This window comes from Mustela putorius, unplaced genomic scaffold (assembly GCF_011764305.1).
Source record: "Mustela putorius furo isolate JIRA1106 unplaced genomic scaffold, ASM1176430v1.1 tig00003845_pilon_pilon_pilon, whole genome shotgun sequence".
Taxonomy (NCBI): Eukaryota; Metazoa; Chordata; class Mammalia; order Carnivora; family Mustelidae; genus Mustela; species Mustela putorius.
In genome coordinates this window covers 70,284,631-70,303,996 of record NW_025421998.1, presented here as the reverse complement: position 1 = coordinate 70,303,996, position 19,366 = coordinate 70,284,631, and the positions used below count along the sequence as shown (strand labels likewise).

General features: G+C 36.9%; 1 protein-coding gene across 3 annotated transcripts in view; it reads left to right on the top strand.

Moving 5' to 3' along the window:
• Positions 1-1,260: 1,260 nt before the first annotated feature.
• TMEM168 (transmembrane protein 168) overlaps positions 1,261-19,366 on the top strand; it is a 32,186-nt gene continuing 14,080 nt past the window's right edge. The window contains exons 1-2 of one of the 3 annotated variants that reach the window (XM_045062891.1): positions 1,261-1,399; positions 6,306-7,563. In XM_045062891.1, the coding sequence (XP_044918826.1) occupies positions 6,436-7,563 (1,128 nt within the window). In that variant the 5' untranslated portion in view covers positions 1,261-1,399; positions 6,306-6,435. Of the gene's footprint in view, positions 1,400-1,517; positions 1,778-4,539; positions 4,629-6,305; positions 7,564-19,366 lie in introns of those variants that run through there. The other 2 variants (XM_004741939.3, XM_045062890.1) reach the window with 2 other exon arrangements.

Sequence of the window (19,366 nt, the reverse complement as noted above, 5' to 3'; positions counted from 1 at the left end):
ACAGAGTCTCACACTTCTTATTTACATAGGAGGAATCTGAGTCTGAGAGTTCTTTATCACTATTGATCTGCTGCCTACCCCAACCCCCTAACATCTATTAAATGAAAATGAAGAAATTCACAGCAAAAATAAGAATAAAGTATCGTTGATATAAAAGTATAGATGATACTAACAGAAAATAAATGGGAGAGAACTAATGATTGTTGGAGGTCTATTGTGTTCTATCATTTTATTTAACACATGTTTAAGTAACAACTATTGTAGCACACCAAGTCGATTTAATCTTGAGCAAAACTGGACATGCCCTGGCATTTGAGGAAATGAAAGCAGACTAGGGTGCAGACAACTGGGGGAGTGTTGTGGGAGTCAAGCTGGAGGTAAAAAAAGGGCCAGGCTACAGAACTTGTCCATACCTGTTAAAGGATTTTGAGCTTTGTACTAAAGTGGATAAAACATCTTAAAGTTTTAAGGTATTTGTTTACATACATGATTTCATTTAATCCCTACAACAGACAGCCCTGTGAGGTGGGTGTTATTAACACATGAGAAAACTGGGGTTCAGAGAGATTAACTGAGCTAAGAGCTACAAGGAGCAGAAAATGATGGAAGAGATAGAAGACAGGCAGAAAGGGAGGGCTTCTTAGAAAGGGGAAAGGAATTCATAGTTTTTTGAAGGCCTACCTTCTGCCAGAAAAAAAAATACTATTTACACAATATCTTTGCAAGGAAGGTTTAGTTACCCTTTTTTTTTTTAACAGACCAACACCGGTTGCACATAGAAAAGAGGAAGAACCAGGATCCAAACTCCAAAACCACCGGACTCCGCTGTTGTGAAGCGCTGCCTCCCTTACATTTATTCAGTTTGTTCGAGTACAAATAAGAATCAGGCCTGGGCGACTGATTAATCACAGACCGGTACCCCTAAAGCCAATAATACATTACATGTTAATTTTAAAAATGAAAAATTAAAAAATAATAAGAAGAACAAGGTTGGTGAACGTCTAAGGGGAGGTGGAAGAAGGGGAAAGGAACAAGCCAGGCTTGGGGAGCTCAGTGCTGTGTCGGTGGAGTGAAGACCCAGGCGGTGATTTTTTAAAAGGAGACTTCATTAGAAAAGGAGGGGAGAAGGGCTTTGCAGGCGGCTTCAGCTAGTCCGGCGGACACAAAGCCACGCATTATGCCATAGGTACCGAAGAACAGCAACGCCTCCTGCGGTATTTACAGCCCACGTGCGGACCGTCCCGCCGGTCCTGGCCCAGTTTCGGTCCAGCTCCCGGCGGCGGCCAAGAGGCCTCACGGTCACGGTCTACGTGATCCTTGGTGGTCCTCCCGCTCCCTGTTGGCCCGCCGATCCTAAGTCCCAGAAGGCGAAGGAAACTGGACTCAGTAGGCACCCTAGGTAGGGGGTGCGTGTGTGCTATCGCAACGCCAGGCACACCTGCCGCGGCGGCGGCGGCACGGACAGTTTGGGCGGGGAGGGGGCCGGGCCTCAGGGAGGAAGCGCGCTGCGCGGTTTGACCCCGGCGGCGTTCCGTACCGTCGTGGATTCGGCGGCAGGAACATGGCGGCCGCGGTCGAACCGGTAACGGAGAAAGTTTCCAACGAGGCTGGCCTGTGTTAGTGCCTGTGGCCTCCGGCCCTCGACCCCCCACTCCCCGGCGTGCCACCTCCCAGCGCCGAGTCGCATGCTCAGCCCCAAGGGCCCTCCCTTTACTGTATTGGCCCCAGAGCCGACTCGGGGGGGTTGAGAGAGCGTTGGTGGCGGCGGCCGAGTCAGGTAGGGGGGTCCGGGGTGAACAGCGGGGTGGCAAGACCTGAGCACCGACGCTGCCCAGGGCTCTGCATATTTCGAGAGCCTAGCTCCGCACAGCCGGTCACCCGGGGGAGAGCTGGTGATACCTGACCCGGGAGTAGTTGACGGTGGGGTTTGAGGATGAAAGGTGGGGTGCTCCATATCCCCCGTGGTACCCCAGGCAGTTGGGCCCCCAGTTATGGTTGCCTTCTCCCAAAGTAGAGGGGTGGTAGAGAACAGGCAGGTTCTTTCTGGAAGAATTGCTCTTGTTGCCCCAGTACTAAGAGATTGAATATTTAAGTTGACATTGTCCTCGTTTGTAATGGGCCCAAAGAGTTAACATGAGTTCATAGAATCAAAGCACGGGAATTCCCCGACCTTGGGTGCTCCGTATGGTTCTTTCAGGTTTTGACGTCTCTCCTAGATGGGACGGAAATAGTTTCTGAGTCCAAAGCTGATGGAGGTGATAGAGTGTGTATGTAGTGGCTCTAGTGAGCCATTCCTTAGAGGTAGGTCACGGAAGAGAACTAACTGGTTTGGAGGAATTTGGAGGAATTAAGTGAAGGCTGAAGTAGGCGAAAAGAGAAAGAGGCCAAACATTCATGGACTCTTCTTAGTTCTGTTACTTATGAGCTGTGGGATATTACACTTTATTCTCTTACGTTAATAAGCATCCAATAACTGGCATTGTTATTAAATATAATTATTTCTGTATTAGTCTCAGTTTCTTACACAGGTGCTTGTTGAATATCTACTTGGTGCCAAATTTTCTGCTAAGACATGAGTACACAGTATTAAAGCCCAACTTTCAGAGACCTTATTGATGTAGTAGGGAATGCAGACCTTAAACAAATGAGAATCAGCATTTTCTTATTATAGAAGAAGTGCAGGGATCATATAAATGAGTCAGGGGTAATCTCACCAAGAAAGTGATTTTAGTGAGACTTGAAGAGTAGGAGTGAGCCAGGTATGAGGACCGGGATGGGTCTAGGAAGAGGGAAGAAGTGTACCTGCAAAGGGGATAGCAGTGATAGACTTCAGAATTGAAAGGTCAGTACTGCTGGAATACAAAGTCTAAGAGGAAAAAAGATGCAGTAGGAAAGCTATTCATATCCAGAGGCCTTATAAGGCGTTTTAAGGAGTTTAGGCTTTATTGCTTAAGATGATGGGAAGAGATTGGAGGGTTTTTATATAACAGAGTGAACTAACATTTTTTTTTTTTATTTTACAAGGGACACTTCTTGGAGAGAGCAGTGGTAGATATAGGGAGACATTCAAGCATGACATGATGGTGGCCAAAATTGGGATTTTGACTTTGGGGATGGAAATAGAAACATTTAAGATATGTATAGGAAGACAAGTGGATGGGACTTGGTGAGGACTCAATATAGGTGGTGAAGGAGAGGAGGGTTAGAGTAGTATGCGGGGTTATATAAAACAGATTCTGGGAGTTCCCCTATGTCTATTGACTCTTCTGTGCTCCATTTTTCTCTCTCTGGCAAGTAATTTCTCATTGAATCAAGTAATGGCAGACCAGTTGAAAAGTCTGTGATGCTTTGTTGTTCTACTCTCTGATTCAGTTTGTCCTTGGAAGAAGTTCAGAATGTGGAAAGACTTGTAAATTAGCCATTTAGAAATATTCTACATGTTGATTTTGACAGTGTGGTAATATATATTCTATAATATGGATGTTATGGGTATAATTTACATGTTTACCTTTTTTAAAATTATTTGTTTGCAAGAAAGAGCACGAGCACAGTGAGAGTAGAAGGAGAAGCAGATTCCCACTGATCAAGGAGTCGGATGTGGGGCTCAATCCCAGGACCCCGAGATCATGACCTGAGCTGAAGTAGCCACTTAACTGACTGAGCCACCCAGGCATCCTTGTTTACCATTTTTCTAGCATTTTACCTCTAAGAGAGTTGGTGCTTTTATATCTGCCAGGTAGATTGATATATGTATATCATTAAGGAGAGAGAATAATTGAAGACATGGAAATAGATGAGATTGCTCATAGAAAGTATACAATGAGAGAAAAGCCTAGGCCTGGGATTGAACATCTAAGAAATGGATTGAGAATCAAGAGTCTGCAAGAAGACAGAGGAGGAGAGGTCACTAAATTAGGAAGAAAATCTGAATGTTGGTCTTTGAAAGCTTAAGGAAAGTTAGGTTTCAGAAATCGAGAGAAGCCTACAGTGTCAAAGGTTGCTTGAAGAAAGTGCAGGATAATAAGTAAAAAGGATGCATTGTTTTTAGGAGCTTATAGGTCATTTTAGAATTTGGCAGAGCAGTTTGTCGTATGGTGGGAACCATTGTTGAGTGGTGTGGGAGGTGAAGCAATCAAATAGTAGCTGTCAAAAGAGGATAGAAGATTGAACTTGGAAGAGAATATGGGGGTGCATGAAGATTGGTTTTGTTTCTGGTTGGGTTTTTTTTTTTTTTGTATTTTTAAAAAGAGCTTTGCAAATATTTAAGTGCTAATGGATAAGAAAGAGTGGGAGTTTGAAGAGCGAGGAGATTGTGAAGTTCTGAAGGGGTAGAGGGGAAAAGTTATCCAGTATGGCTGAAAGATTTAGTCTTGGATAGGGAAGGGATACCCTTCTTGCCCTGTATCAGCAGATGTCGGTAGAGGTGGGTTTGTGGTGTTGGAAACTCAAGTAAGCTCTCTTCTGACAACTCTGTTGGAGGCAGTCATCTAGTGAGAGTGCAGTGAGTGGGAAGTGGGTGTCAGAGATTTGAGAATAAGGAAGAGGTTGGATAGTCAAAAAGAATGGGAGAGTGGTGACCAAAGAAACAGAACGATGTCTCATGAACTGAGTGGCAGCCATTGAGCCTGGTGTGTGATTATTTTTTTTCTTTAGCAGTGTTCAGTTGTCTAAGTCCAGACCGTGCCAACAACCCTTTGAGGATCTATATTCCAGCGTATTTATTGAACGATTATATTACAGGAGTGATGTTTAAAAAAATGCAAAGCCCTCTAGATTTTTATCAATGTCTAACATATAGGCAAAACAGGTAAAGCCAAAATGTACCAAAGGCAAATATTTTCTTTAGCAGTGTATGGTATCTTAAGAAATGATTGGGTGAAAATGTAATTGAGGAAAATCAGGATACTTAAGTAGGCTTATTTGTAAAAAAAAAAAAAAATCCTTGTTGAAGTAGAATTAGTAATAGTACTTAGAACATCCCAGAGACTTTAAGATTGTCACTCAGTAAAATTCTTCTCTAACCAAATGGCTAATTAAGGGTTAATTCCAGGTTATCATATTTCTGTCAAGTCTTTCTTTTAGTGTCCTACTATTTTTTTTTTCAAGATTTTATTTGTCAGAGAGAGAAGGCACATAAGCAGGGGGATCTACAGGCAGAGGGAGAAAAGTGAGTGAGAACTGGGCTCCCTGCAAAGCAAGGAGCCCAGTGCGGGCTCAATCCCAGGACCAGGGGATTATGACCTGAGCTGAAGGTAGACGATAATGGACTGAGCCACCCAGGCACCCCTCATGTTTCCTACTATTAAAAAAATATAATAAGCTGATTACAAACAAGTCATTTTTTGAATTTTTGTCTGGTTGAATTCTCTGTGGATATTTAGTGTGACTGTGAGCTGTTGAATGGATCAGTTCTGAAACAGTATACCAGAAACTTTGAAGAATTATCTGGTAGATAGGTAAAGCACTTTTTGACCACTGTCATGTTTTAAGTGCAATTTGTGGGGGCACGCAAAGATTAAAATAATTATCTGAGTTTTTTAGCAAATAATTGTTAACTTTTTAAAAGTAAAAGTATAAAGTTTAATTTACAGTAAATATTGGTTAGCATTCTCACTTTACAATTTTGACTAGAAAGTTCAGGAAGTGGTTTGCTACAGAGATAGTATTTAGATCTAGAAAGGAGGTTTGATAATCCAAGTAATTTAGTAGTGCTAAAGTACAGGGAAAATTATGGGTTAGCTTTAGGGATGCACTTTGATACAGTTAAGCTTTACTTCTGGTAAGTTTATTAGTTAAACAATGTAAAGACTAAAATTTTATAGCCTGTTAGAGCTGCCTTGTAAAAAGATGGAGAGGATTTTAGGCAGGTAGGAACAGTTGCTATTATTGGATACTGGTGCTTTTCAAATTAGACATAAATCATTCGGTTAGCTGCTGAGTAGTTTTAGATGGTGCCAAATCCATCTTCTACAATCTAAGCCAGGTTGGGAATCTCATATTTGCACATAGTAGTTGAAAAACCAACCACTGAAGTAAGAATGGCTTAGTCTTTGGAAAAACAGTTTCACTGATGGTGATTTAGTCATACTTCTTAGCATATGTTAAATAGAAGACGCTGTCATTTTTATTTGGATAAACTGAGTTTTTAAACCAAAAACAATTACAATTAAAATACGTGCAAGTCAAATTTAAAATTGAGTTTCCAGAAGAAACTTTATTTCTGACTTATTATTTTGTACAAAGAAGAGAGATATAACAGATAAATTATATAAAATTAACACTGACATATTTTTTCTTCTTTCTAGACCACTATAAACAAAAATTCCACCAAGAGGAAATGTTGAAATAGGAGTTACGGATACGTTGGATTTGCTGGATGAAAATCAAGCAGTTAATTTTTCTACCACGGGGAGAAAGCCCAAATTGCCAGATTACATGTGTAAATCACTGCGTTACTGCTTTAGTCATTGTCTGTATTTAGCAATGACAAGACTGGAAGAAGTCAACAGAGAAGTGAATATGCATTCTTCAGTGCGTTATCTTGGCTATTTAGCCAGAATCAATTTATTGGTTGCTATATGCTTAGGTCTTTATGTAAGATGGGAAAAAACAGCAAATTCCTTAATTTTGGTAATTTTTATTCTTGGTCTTTTCGTTCTTGGAATTGCCAGCATACTCTATTATTATTTTTCAATGGAAGCAGCAAGTTTAAGTCTCTCCAATCTTTGGTTTGGATTCTTGCTTGGCCTCCTATGTTTTCTTGACAATTCATCCTTTAAAAATGACGTGAAAGAAGAATCAACCAAATATTTGCTTCTAACTTCCATAGTATTAAGGATATTATGTGCTTTGGTGGAGAGAATTTCTGGATATGTCCGTCATCGACCCACTTTACTAACCACAGTTGAATTTCTGGAACTTGTTGGATTTGCTATTGCCAGCACAACCATGTTGGTAGAGAAGTCTCTGAGTGTCATTTTACTTGTTGTAGCTTTGGCCATGCTGATTATTGACCTGAGAATGAAGTCTTTCTTAGCTATTCCAAACTTAGTTATTTTTGCAGTCTTGCTGTTTTTCTCCTCATTGGAAACTCCTAAAAATCCAGTTGCTTTTGCATGTTTTTTTATCTGCCTGATAACTGACCCTTTCCTTGACATTTATTTTAGTGGACTTTCAGTGACTGAAAGGTGGAAACCCTTTTTGTACCGCGGAAGAATATGCAGAAGACTTTCAGTGGTTTTCACAGGAATGATTGAGCTTACCTTTTTTATTCTTTCAGCATTTAAACTCAGAGACACTCACCTCTGGTATTTTGTAATTCCAGGCTTTTCCATTTTTGGAATTTTCTGGATGATTTGCCATATTATTTTTCTCTTAACTCTTTGGGGATTCCATACCAAATTAAATGACTGCCATAAAGTATATTTCACCCACAGGGTAGATAACAATAGCCTTGATAGAATCATGGCATCCAAAGGAATGCGTCACTTTTGCTTAATTTCAGAGCAGTTAGTTTTTTTCAGTCTTCTTGCAACAGCGATTTTAGGAGCAGTTTCCTGGCAGGTAAGCATATAGTTTGTTTTATTATGTCAGTGCCTATGACGTGTGATTAAATGCTTGCTTCAAGAGTTAAATTATTAGAATCAAAAAGTGACGTTCCCAATTTCAAAAGGAGACTCTTTTGTGATGCTTGTTTTTGTTCATGGATTTGAAGTACTGAATGAATATTGACAGTATAATTTAGTTTTATCTCTAGCAAAGAGATACCAAAATGTTAGGAATACTCAGCAAGTGAAATGCTCCTGCCTTCCAATTGTTTATTAGTTAAACACTGAGAGATTAAAGATCCTTAAATATTAACATTTGAAGGGTGCTTAAAAATTGCACATTAATCCTACAGGTTAGGAAACTTGAATGCCTGAGAAGACAACATTTAGAGACTCTGGGACTAGCCCTAACCAGGTTACCCAGCTTCTCTAGTCCAGTGGTCTTTCACATTTCTTTTATATAGCCACTTCCCATTTATGTCAAAGGTGATTAGATATATAATGTATCAGGTTCTTTATTAGATGAGTGGCTCTCATAAGAAAGAAAAATTGAGTTTTACAATACATTTGCTGCCCATGATATGTTAAAGAAATTTAGAAGTTCTTTTGTAGACAAAGATATTTAAATTGCATGGTTGGAATTTATATTTATAATATTAACAAGCCTAGTCTTCTATTTGAATTTCATTGACTACAGGATATGTCATATATTGTACTGGCTGCTGAAGATTACAAGATGAATAAGAAATGTCTGTCTTAAGCCACAATCTCTAATGGGCTTGAGAAGAGGCAGCATGTAAACAATTAATACGGCATGAGAAATGTAATTTGAGTACATCAGATTAAGGTGTAGGGGGAAAAGTACGGTCCCCTGTGCTTGGTACAGTTTTCTGCTTTGGTTCAGTTACTTGCTACACAGTGATTTTTAGATGTGAGTGTTTGAAGGGAGATGTGGAGACTTGCCTGGGCATGGTACCTTTTTGTCCATGTGGGCTAGGGCAGAGAGCTTGTGTGGGAGTCGAGTAAATGATAAAAAAACATTGTGGGTGTTGCCTGAGGCTATCTTCCTCACTTTACTTGCTAGTTCCGGGGACTGTCAGAATCCAGATGATGATGATGGAGGATGATGTCAGAAACTCTTAAGAGTTCTGTTTCCTTCCTTCACCTTTTCCTGTTAGGTCCTTTTCCAGCCCTAACCAACCCCGCCCCTGCATCAGCCTCATTCATGCTTGACACCTTTCCAGATCATCAAGTCCTGTGAACCAGTTATTGTCTAAGCCACCATATCTTTCTTATTTTCTTATACCAGTGGTCTTCAAATATTGTGTGTGCACCATTGCAAGTACACAAAAGCTTTCCAAAGACTAGGTCAGCAAAAATCAGAGAATCAGTTTCCAGCTTCTGTCCTTCCGTTCTATTCTTATTTTAATGTTGATGTATTTGAGAATGCCTCTCAATTTGGGTGTGGAGTGCTCTCTCATTGTGGTTTTATTTTGTATGTCTCTAATGACTAATGATGTTGAGCATCATTTAATGTGTATTAGTCATTCACTTATCTTTGTTTTTGAAATATCTGAATCTTTTACCCATTGTTAAATTGAGTTACTTCTCTTCTTATGATTGAACTTTAAGGGTCCTTTTTATATTCTGGATAAGGGCATTGGTCAGATGATTGGGAAATGTTTTCTCCCAGTCTGTGAGTTATCCTTTTTTTTTTTTTTTTTTTTAAGATTAGGCTTGCTCATTCTTTGTTATTACCTACATACATTATCTGCATAGTACTAAATTATTTCCAGACCTTTTTTCTTAATGACAGTTTGAAGTGTATAGGTTTTTAATTTCATGAAGACCAATTTATTAACTTATTCTTTATGTACTGTGTTTTTAGTATATCTAAGAAGTCTTTGCTTAATCCTAGGTCACAAAGATTTTTCTTCTATGGCAATTTTCTTCTAGTGGTTTTATTATTTCAACTTTTACATTTAGGTGTATGATCTAATTTGAAAAAATTTTTGTCTATGATATGATGTAAAGATCTAATTATTTTAAAATAGGACTTTCTAATTGTTTCGGGAAAAGACTATCCTTTTCCCTGTTGAATTGCCTTGATACCTTTGTCCAAAGTCAGTGAAATATAAGGCTTTATTTCTGAGCTTTCTTTTTTGTTCTATTGATCGGTGTGTCTGATCTTATACTAGGAGTGTGCTGTCTCACAAGATATTTTCTAATTACCCTTGAAATTTCTTCTTTGACCTTTGTTATTTAAATTGGTTGTCTGACAATGGGATATTTGAGGGATTTCCCACATTTCCTTGTTATTGATTTCTAATTTAATTACATGTAATTGGAGAACATAATTTGTATGGTTTAGTTCTTTTATTAAGACTTGTTTTGGGGCCTGGCATGTTTTATTCTGGAGAATACACCATGTTCACTTGAAAAGAATGAGCATTCTACTGCTACTGGGTAGAGATTTTATAAATACCAGCTAGGTCAAGCTGGTGGGTTTTCTTCCTAAATCTCTATCCTTGCTGATTTTCTGTCTATTTCTGTTAGGACTTAGAGAGGAATATTAAAAATCTTCATTGTAAGTGGATAAATTGTGAGTTTGTCCTTTCAGTTGTATCATTTTGTTGTTTCATGTATTTTTGTGGCTCTGTTCCAGGTGTGTATCTACATCTTTAATTACTATACCTTCTTAACATATAGACCTTTTTAAATCATAATAAACACCCTTGTTGAGTACAACAGAGACCTCATGGCTCACAAAACCTAAAATAGTATCTCTCTGGCTCTTTACAGAAAGTTTGCCAACTCCTATTGTAGGCCAGTGCTTCTCAACCTTTAATGTGCATTGAAATCATATGGGGGATGTCGTTATATTTCTGAAGTTTGAAATTGATTTTGGGAGACAGCTTGAACAGTTAAAGGTGATACAGAAACTCCTGGTCAAAAGTATACCCATTGAGTAACAAGGTACTAATTTAGCTTTTAAGACTAACATGCATCGTACCTGAGTTGTGTCTATTGTTAGTCGCTATTTGGTAACTGCTGCCTATGGTGTAGGCATTGCGTCTTCGATGCTGTTAAATTTTAGCTTAATTAATCTTCTATTTAAAGATTTCTCAAACTGTGCTCTGCCAGGTGTTCTGTGAGATGTTAATGAGTGTCCTCAGAGAAAAAGTGTCAAAGAAAGAAACATTTCCAAACTTAACCAGGAAATCCTTGACCATATTCCTCATTAACCACCTCTTCCCACTGCACCTGTTAACCTCTCTGTGAAACATAATTTAGGAAATATTCCATTGGATTTACATAAAGTCCCAACCCTTTTGGCTGATGAAAACATCAGAAATTTAGATAGTGAAAGGCAAAAAATTAAGAGTTTTGTAAGGCCAGGACTATTTTTGGCATTACATCATTGTTAATACAAGTAAGTCCTAAGCCCTATCTCAAATTCTTTAGATTTTGTTTTGTAGAACGTGAACAATGTTTAACAGTCCTAAATCATACAGATACTGATTAGCTTTTTAACAATATACCCATTTTTTTTTTTTTTTTTTTTAGTTTATTAGTGATCAGGCGGTTGTCAGGGAAGTTCTTTTTTTTTTTTTTTTTAAGATTTTATTTATCTATTTGACAGATGGAGATCACAAGCAGGCAGAGAGAGAGGAGGAAGCAGGCTCCCTGCTGAGCAGAGAGCCCAGTGCGGGGCTTGATCCCAGAACCCTGGGATCTTGACCTGAGCCGAAGGCAGAGGCTTTAACCCACTGAGCCACCCAGGCGCCCCATACCCATTTTTATTTTTAACAATAAACCCATTTCTTCACATTTCTGTGAGAGTAATTCAGATGTAAAGTGGTATTTTCCATTATCTCATTAAAATTTCCTTTATTGGATTTCTACTGGAAAAATAGTTCCACTGATTGGGTGGGTACAGACCCAGTGTGGCAGGAAAAAAAAAGACAAAGTTACTTAAACCTTTTGAGCACATCATTCAGCCAAAGATAAAATCAGTGAAAGTAGAGATAGCCTCAAATCAAGTGTAGCTAGCTAGGAGCAAAAATAAGGACCCTAAGGTGAGAGTCTTACCCTTAGCACAGCATTTTCCCCCTAATATCTTGTTGTGAAGTATAATATAAAGAGAACTTGGAATAAGTTGATGAAATGTAGAGTTGAATAATGTTCTGATATGGTAGTCTAAAAATGTAAAAAAAAAAAAAAATGCTGAAAGAATAAAGAGAGCAGTTGGGAATGTAGAATGATGGATTTCTTTGAGTTAATGACCTAGCAGGCATTTGGAATGAACAAAATATTTTATAGTAGGTTTTTTATATTTAAAAAATATGCTTTTTTAAAGTATATTTTTAAGCAGTCCAATGTACTGTTATTTTACTACTAGAGGAGTGAAATCAAACAAAAGCATAGGATTAATCTGTCTTGAGCACAACTGTAGCTTGGACTTTAATTTTCAAAGATGGGCTTAGCTACTTTTTCTTATTTTAAGCTTATTTGCATGTTAGTTTTGGGTTTTGCTAGTTTTACTTAGCTTAATAATATATAAATTTTTTTTATTAAGGAAAATTTGCATTTAGTAATAGTCATGCTTTTTTGTGTATAATTTTGCAGTTTTGACAAACACAAATAGTTGTATGACTACCACTACCACAGTCAAAATATAGAGCAGTTGCATTACTCTTCGGAATTCCCTCCTGTTCCTTTGTCATCAAATCCCGGTAGCTGGCAACCACTGATCTGTTTTCTGTCCCTAGCCACTTTTCTCTTGCAGAATGTCATATACAAGTTGTACATTATATAGTTGTTGGGATCTGGCTTCTTTCACTTAGCATAATTTATATAGATTCATCTATGTTGTGTATATGTTTATTCCTTTGTATTGCAGAGCAGTGTTGCATTTTACAGGTATCTCACAGTTTAATCGTTGAGGGATGCTGAAATTAGTTTTTGGTAATTATAAAAGTTGCTAGAAACATTCATAGACGGGGTGTTTTGTTAAGGTAAATTTTTATTTTACTTGGTGTGGGATTGCTGGGTCATGTGATAAACATGAATCATTTTAACTTTTAAGAAACTACCACACTGTTTTCAGAGTGGCTGTACCATTTTGCATTCCAACCAGCAGTGTATAGGAGTTCCTTTTTTTTTTTTTTTTTAAAGCTTTTATTTATTAATTTGACAGAGAGAAATCACAAGTAGATGGAGAGGCAGCCAGAGAGAGAGAGAGAGAGATAGGGAAGCAGGCTCCCTGCTGAGCAGAGAGCCTGACGTGGGACTCGATCCCAGGACCCTGAGATCATGACCTGAGCCGAAGGCAGCGGTTTAACCCACTGAGCCACCCAGGTGCCCCTAGGAGTTCCTTTTGCTCCACATAATAACCAGTGCTTGATATTGTCTATTTGTTTTTGTTTTTTCAACCATTCTAATAGGTGTCTAGTGGTAATTCATTGTGATCTTATTTTCTATTACCCCACTAACTACTGATGTTTATCTTTTTTTGTGCTTAACTTGCTATGGTAGGTCTTCTCTGGTGAAGTACCTATTCAGATCTCTTGGCAATTTTTTAAAATGTGGATTGTGTGCTTTCTTTATAGTCAGTTCCGAGAATTCTTTATATAGTCTAGATACGAGTCCTTTATCAGATATAGGACTTGGAAATATTTCCTCCTAGTGTGTGGCTTCTCTCTTACCGTGTTTTCTGAAGAGCAGAAGTTCTAAATTTTGCCACAGTCCACTTTATCAATTTTTATCTTTTATGAATCTTTTGATGTCCTACCTAAGAAATCTTTGGCTGCATTTGAATAGAATCCTAACTAATCCCACATGGATAGCTTTGTTCTTTGTTTTTCCATAGTTTTATGGAGTTTAACAACATTCTTAGAATGAGTCAGTAGTATCATTCTAAGTCACTTACATTAAAAATCTGGAATTTACCATTAACTTGTTGTGTTCTATTCATAATCTCATTCTAACTTTAAAATGGAACATTGCAGCTGTTGTTTCCTGCAATTTGTATTATGTTTATTGAATGTACTATTTGCTTTCCTCTTTTATCCTTGTTTTTTAAAAATATAAGTCAGTGAGACAGACTGAATACCACAGCATTTGGTATTAGTATTATTACTCAGCTATAAGTTTTTCAGAAATTGTGATAATTGATTATTCATATAAGAATAAAAGGGGAGGAAAGCATCCAGATACCCAAGGAATATACCCCATGGCTCACTCTTTGGTTTAGAGATTCTCTCTGATATCATTCACATGAGATTTTATATGCCTTTCCTTGCCAGCCATTGTTATTTGCAGTTTCCATGGGAGTATGATATAACTTTTTGTGGAAGCCTTTTGACCCATACCAGAAAAACCATAATCACAGCTGATTTCTCTATAGGGAAGAGCAATGGCAATCACTGGGTGGGACAGATGGAACAAGATCAGCCTCACGTCCAATAAAGAGATGAAATCCACAGATGCAGCAGTTTCATTTCTGGCAAGATGGCAGGATCAGCCATATTATTGCACTTGGCATGGGGAACAGGGAGTTTTCAAACCTGCTGCCAAAACTAGAAGTGCACATGTTTCATAATTTTTTGTTTTGTTTCATTTCTCTTTCTAAAGTTTTGAGCTATTTTAGTCTAGATTGTGGGGGGGACACTAATTTTTTTTTTTTTTTTTTTAGCTTAAGGGCATTCTTTTAATTTGATGTTTTTTCATTTCTGCTAGAATACTATGAAACAGGAGTACTTTTTTCCCCCTAAAAAAACCAACAATGGTCCTAATTTTGTTTTTCTTGAAGTAAAAACAAGGTTTTTCTTTTTTCTCCAGATGATTTTCCAGCTTTTAAAAATGTTAATGACCACAGAGAATTTTTTCCATTTAATAAGATTTACTATTTATTAACTGTTGTCCATGTGCTCTACATCATTCTGTGTACTTTCTGTGTTTACTTAATCCTTATGACACTCTGAGATGGGTACCGTTATTATTCCCATTTCATAGATAAGAAATACATGGGAGAGATTAGGAAGCTTGCTCAAGGCTGCAGAGCTGGTAAGAATCCAGGCAATCTGCCTTCACAGCACTTAACCACTTTACTTAGTTCCATGTATTTTTAGAGTTGGAAATGAGCATAGAGATTATTTAATGTAACCTCTTTATTCTGCCCATGGGAAAAGTAAAATTCAGTGGACTTCCTGTTTGATTCCCATACCACTGTTGTTTTACCTATATCATCTAAAAAATGTCTGTTTTTTTCTATCTGTATTTGAGATTACTCAAAAAAGATTCCTAATACATTTACTAGAGCCTTAACTATACATCAGTATCTCCTATATGGTAATAGTCATTTAGCTTTTTGTTGTCTTGCTCATAATGACTTCAATTTAAAAATGCTTCACTGCAAATTACAACTACCATTTATTGTGCTAGCCATGTTCACATATTTCTAATCTATACAACAAGCTCACAAAATAAATAGTAGTTCCTTTTTATAGATAGTGACTCAAAAGGTAAATTAATTTGCTTATGTACTCACAGATGGTAAATGGCTGAGCTAGGTTTGAACCAGTCTAACTCCAAAGCTTAAGTCCTTTGCACTAGACCCTATTGCCTCTGTATAAAGAAATCATTGGCTTTAAAACTGAGGTAGCTTTCTAATGTTCTTAAAATTTCCTCTACTGAGCAAATTTTTGGAGGTTGCCCATTGTTTCTTAAATATGGGCTTCTCATATTAAAGAGCATGTTACCTTCATTTATATATTGCTTTCTAATAATACATTTATATATTCTGTTTCTTAGTTGGGCTTCATTTACTTTTTTTTCTTTTTTTTTTTTTTAAAGATTTTATTTATTTATTTGACAGAGAGAAATCACAAGTAGATGGAGAGGCAGCCAGAGAGAGAGAGAGAGAGAGGGAAGCAGGCTCCCTGCTGAGCAGAGAGCCCGATGTGGGACTCGATCCCAGGACCCTGAGATCATGACCTGAGCCGAAGGCAGCAGCTTAACCCACTGAGCCACCCAGGCGCCCTGGGCTTCATTTTCTTTAGACTTCCATGTGTACTATTTTTCAGACTGGTTTACTTAAGATGACGCTACGAAAATACTTCTAAACAATAATTTTATCTCTTATGTAAATGCCAGATTTTTAAAAATGAAATTCCAACATTCATGTCTGTATATTACATAAAGATTTTGTTCCGATTATCTGAGAAATTTTATGATATGAAAGTGTTGAATGTTTTGACCCTGATTCAAAAGCCCAGCTGAACAGAGAATAGCTAGTAACTACTTTTCTACAAAGGATATTACTTAGAGTTGTTTATTGGTCTGATAGTATGTTCAGATTCTGCCTGCTTTGAAATTTGCATCATGTCCTATAGTTTGATAGTGAGCTTAGTGTGATTTGGAGAAATGGAGGAAGAAACAAACGTACCTATACTTAATAGTTTTGTTTAGGTAAATTGATCGTATTTATTACAGGGAGTTGTTTAAAATATGAGAAGTACATCAAAGTCACAAATGACTTTCCGGTTAAAGCTGTAAATGTTTGCATGCCAGTAAAATTGAAGCTTTCTGAAAGTGCCACGTGGATAAAACATCCTAAATTTATTTTTTCTCCCCCTGGACATATTTACCATCTGTTCAGTTAAGATTACTAATTCTTTGTGTTGCCAAACTGCTCACTTTTATTTATGTGTGTTATCTTCAGAGTATACTCAAAACTGTTTAAGCTTGCTTACTCAAAATAATACAAATATTTAATGTTTTCTGTTAAATTTGACTTAAAAATTAATGACAACATAAAATTATCAGTTTTCACCTAAGATCATAAAAATAACAGATCATCTGTTGTATATGAATTATCAGTAACCTTTTGAGTATCTGCTTATTTATTCCTATTAAATATTACTATCAGTGTTGTATAACTGACATGAGAGTATTGAATAACACCACTATCAGTTAACATTTTAATTAGATTTTTAAATTATTTAATAAGGCTTCCTACTGGAGTCATGTACAGACTGATTTGCAATTGAAGTTTATCATTAAATAGTTTATAATTTGTCAGTGAACTGCATTAATGCAATGTTTTTTCTAATGGTAAAACTATGATACAATTTCACAGTAAAAAACTTGGTTGGTTTATAAAATACAGAAGTCAGTAATAACCACTGATATTGTATGCATATGAATATTTAAAAAAAGGCTAGTCTATATATACCCTTGACATAATTTGATAAGTAGGGCCAAATTTAAATATGTCTGGGCCACTTTCAGAAATGGGAATTTCCATTCTCTTTAAGACATAGGGAAGATGGGAAGATAGCAAGTTAATGAATAGTCTTAAATAAAGGAAAATGGTTTGATTAAACAAAATGAAGAGTTAACATTTTTTTCATGGTACAACATTCTATTACATGTCAAAATTTAGTTCCTCACTCCAGAATATCAAATTCCTTGTTTAGAAAAATCTTTATGTATCTATGTCATGAAATTTCCTACTAACTCTTAGTACAGAAAGGCTGTGTATAAAACTGAACTTCTCATTCTTCTAGAAAGTATCCTGATTTTTGGAATAAGGCGCAGGGACTTTTTTTTAGAAGGTGCTGTTTTTTTTTAAGAAGGTGCTTTTTTTTTTTGTAATTCTGTTTTGTAATTATATCTCTATAGCAGAATAAAACATGCCTGTAAGATTGAGTAGAGAAGCTTTATTTAGGCAGAACTATTTTTTAAAAATATGTGCCTTTAATAAGTGAACCAAAGACAAATACTGCATGATTTCACTTATATGTGGAATCTAAACAAAACTAACAAACTGGCGGTTGCCACAGGGGAGGTGGGTAGGATGATAGGCAAAAGGGATGTACAGGATTAAGAGGTACAAACTTCCAGTTTTAAAATAAACAAGTCACAGAGATGAAAATAGAGCATAGGGAATATAAATAATATCATGGTAATGTTGTAGGGTAACTACACTTACCCAGGTGAGCACTGAGTAATGTATGGAATTATTGAATCACTATGTTGTACACCTGAAACTAATACAACTGTGTGTCAGTTACACTTCAGTTTTTTTAAATGCCTTAAAAAAATGTATGCTTTTAGGCAACAGTGCACTTTCTCTTTAGAATCCTTACCACTGTTTATCACAGCTGCTTCACATACCACTTTTCTGGCCCTGAAGGTTTTTGTGACTTTTGCTATAAATTATAACATGGTGAATTATGTAGTTTCTTTCATTGCTATCTTGATCAGAAAAGTACTAGTTATATAAAGTTAAAGGTAGAAATAATCAAGTTGTCATATTGGTCATGTTATTTAGTAATTCTTTTATATGAATGGCTGACATAATGTAGAAGTAATCCTTTGATGAATTAAACCCCTAAAACAAAATGTTTTTTGTTATCTTGGAGCAACATATGCAATAGAAGGTATAGAAGAAAAAGAAAGTAATGAAATTATTAGTATTTGTAGGTAAGATGATTACCTGGCAAACCTAAGAGTTAACCGGGAAATCAATTGAAAATGCTGTCCTACCAGTTGTGAGAATTATGCTGCATCTTTAACCTTGTAAACTCTGTCATGAAAAGTTGATTTGTGGATAGTTACCATTAACCTAGCCACTATAAAAACTATGTAAATTTTCTTGGAATTGTAGGATGTAGGTAATATAAGAAGAAATAAATGATGTATCATGGGAGTATATATTTTTAATACATTTAGGTGACAAAAAACATGTAAATATACCAGAGTCAATGTCCTAGAAGTGCATAATCAGAAAATGTAATGGAAATCACTCCATTCATAGAACAACATAAAATGAAAAAGGTTTAAAAGAAACTTAGGATATTTTTACAAAGAAATTTAAAACTCCACTGAGGATTTTGAAAGAAGACTTGAGTAAATGAAAATATATATTATACTTTCGGGGATAGTAATACTCAACAGTGTTCCCTGTGAACATGTTTAAAACTGAAGAAGGAAGGTTTAAAGTTGAGCTGCACCCCTAGTACCATCAAAAGCAAAAACCGAAGCCCAGAACTTCAGAGGTGGGGTCTTTGGTAACTTAATTACCTCCCATTTTAAGAAGACACACTGAAGGAAAAGGGTGGAACCATGTCCATTACAGCGCTGTCATGAATTTGCATTCTGACAGTTTCCTTTGAGTGATGTGACTCGGATTAAGTGGTCAAACCTGGATTAAAATACTGAGTTGTAATGCCCCCAGCTCTTTGGAAGAAACGAACAAAAATCCACTTGGAGAAAGGTATCATCATCCTAGGCTTGAAATGGATCCTGTAAGTATGTATATATATGTAGTTATATAATTATAGGACTCATTTCAGGCCTAGGATAATTTTATATATACACATATACATACATATATACACACACATATATATGCAAGTACATATATATACACACATGTATGTATTTTTGTATACAGTGTTCAGATCATAAATATAACCAGGTACACACACACACACAGCATCAAGAGCAATAAGCAGCAGCACCAACAAGCAAGAGATGGCCAGAAAGTCTTGATAAACCATATTTACCCAGTTGAAAATGATAAAAGCAAAGGTAGTATATAATGGTAGGAAGATGAAAACTATAAAATAGTAACAAGGCAGGGGGCGCCTGGGTGGCTCAGTGGGTTAAGCCACTGCTTTCGGCTCAGGTCATGATCTCAGGGTCCTGGGATGGAGTCCCGCATCAGGCTCTCTGCTCAGCAGGGAGCCTGCTTCCTCCTCTCTCTCTCTCTCTCTGCCTGCCTCTCTGCCTACTTGTGATCTCTCTCT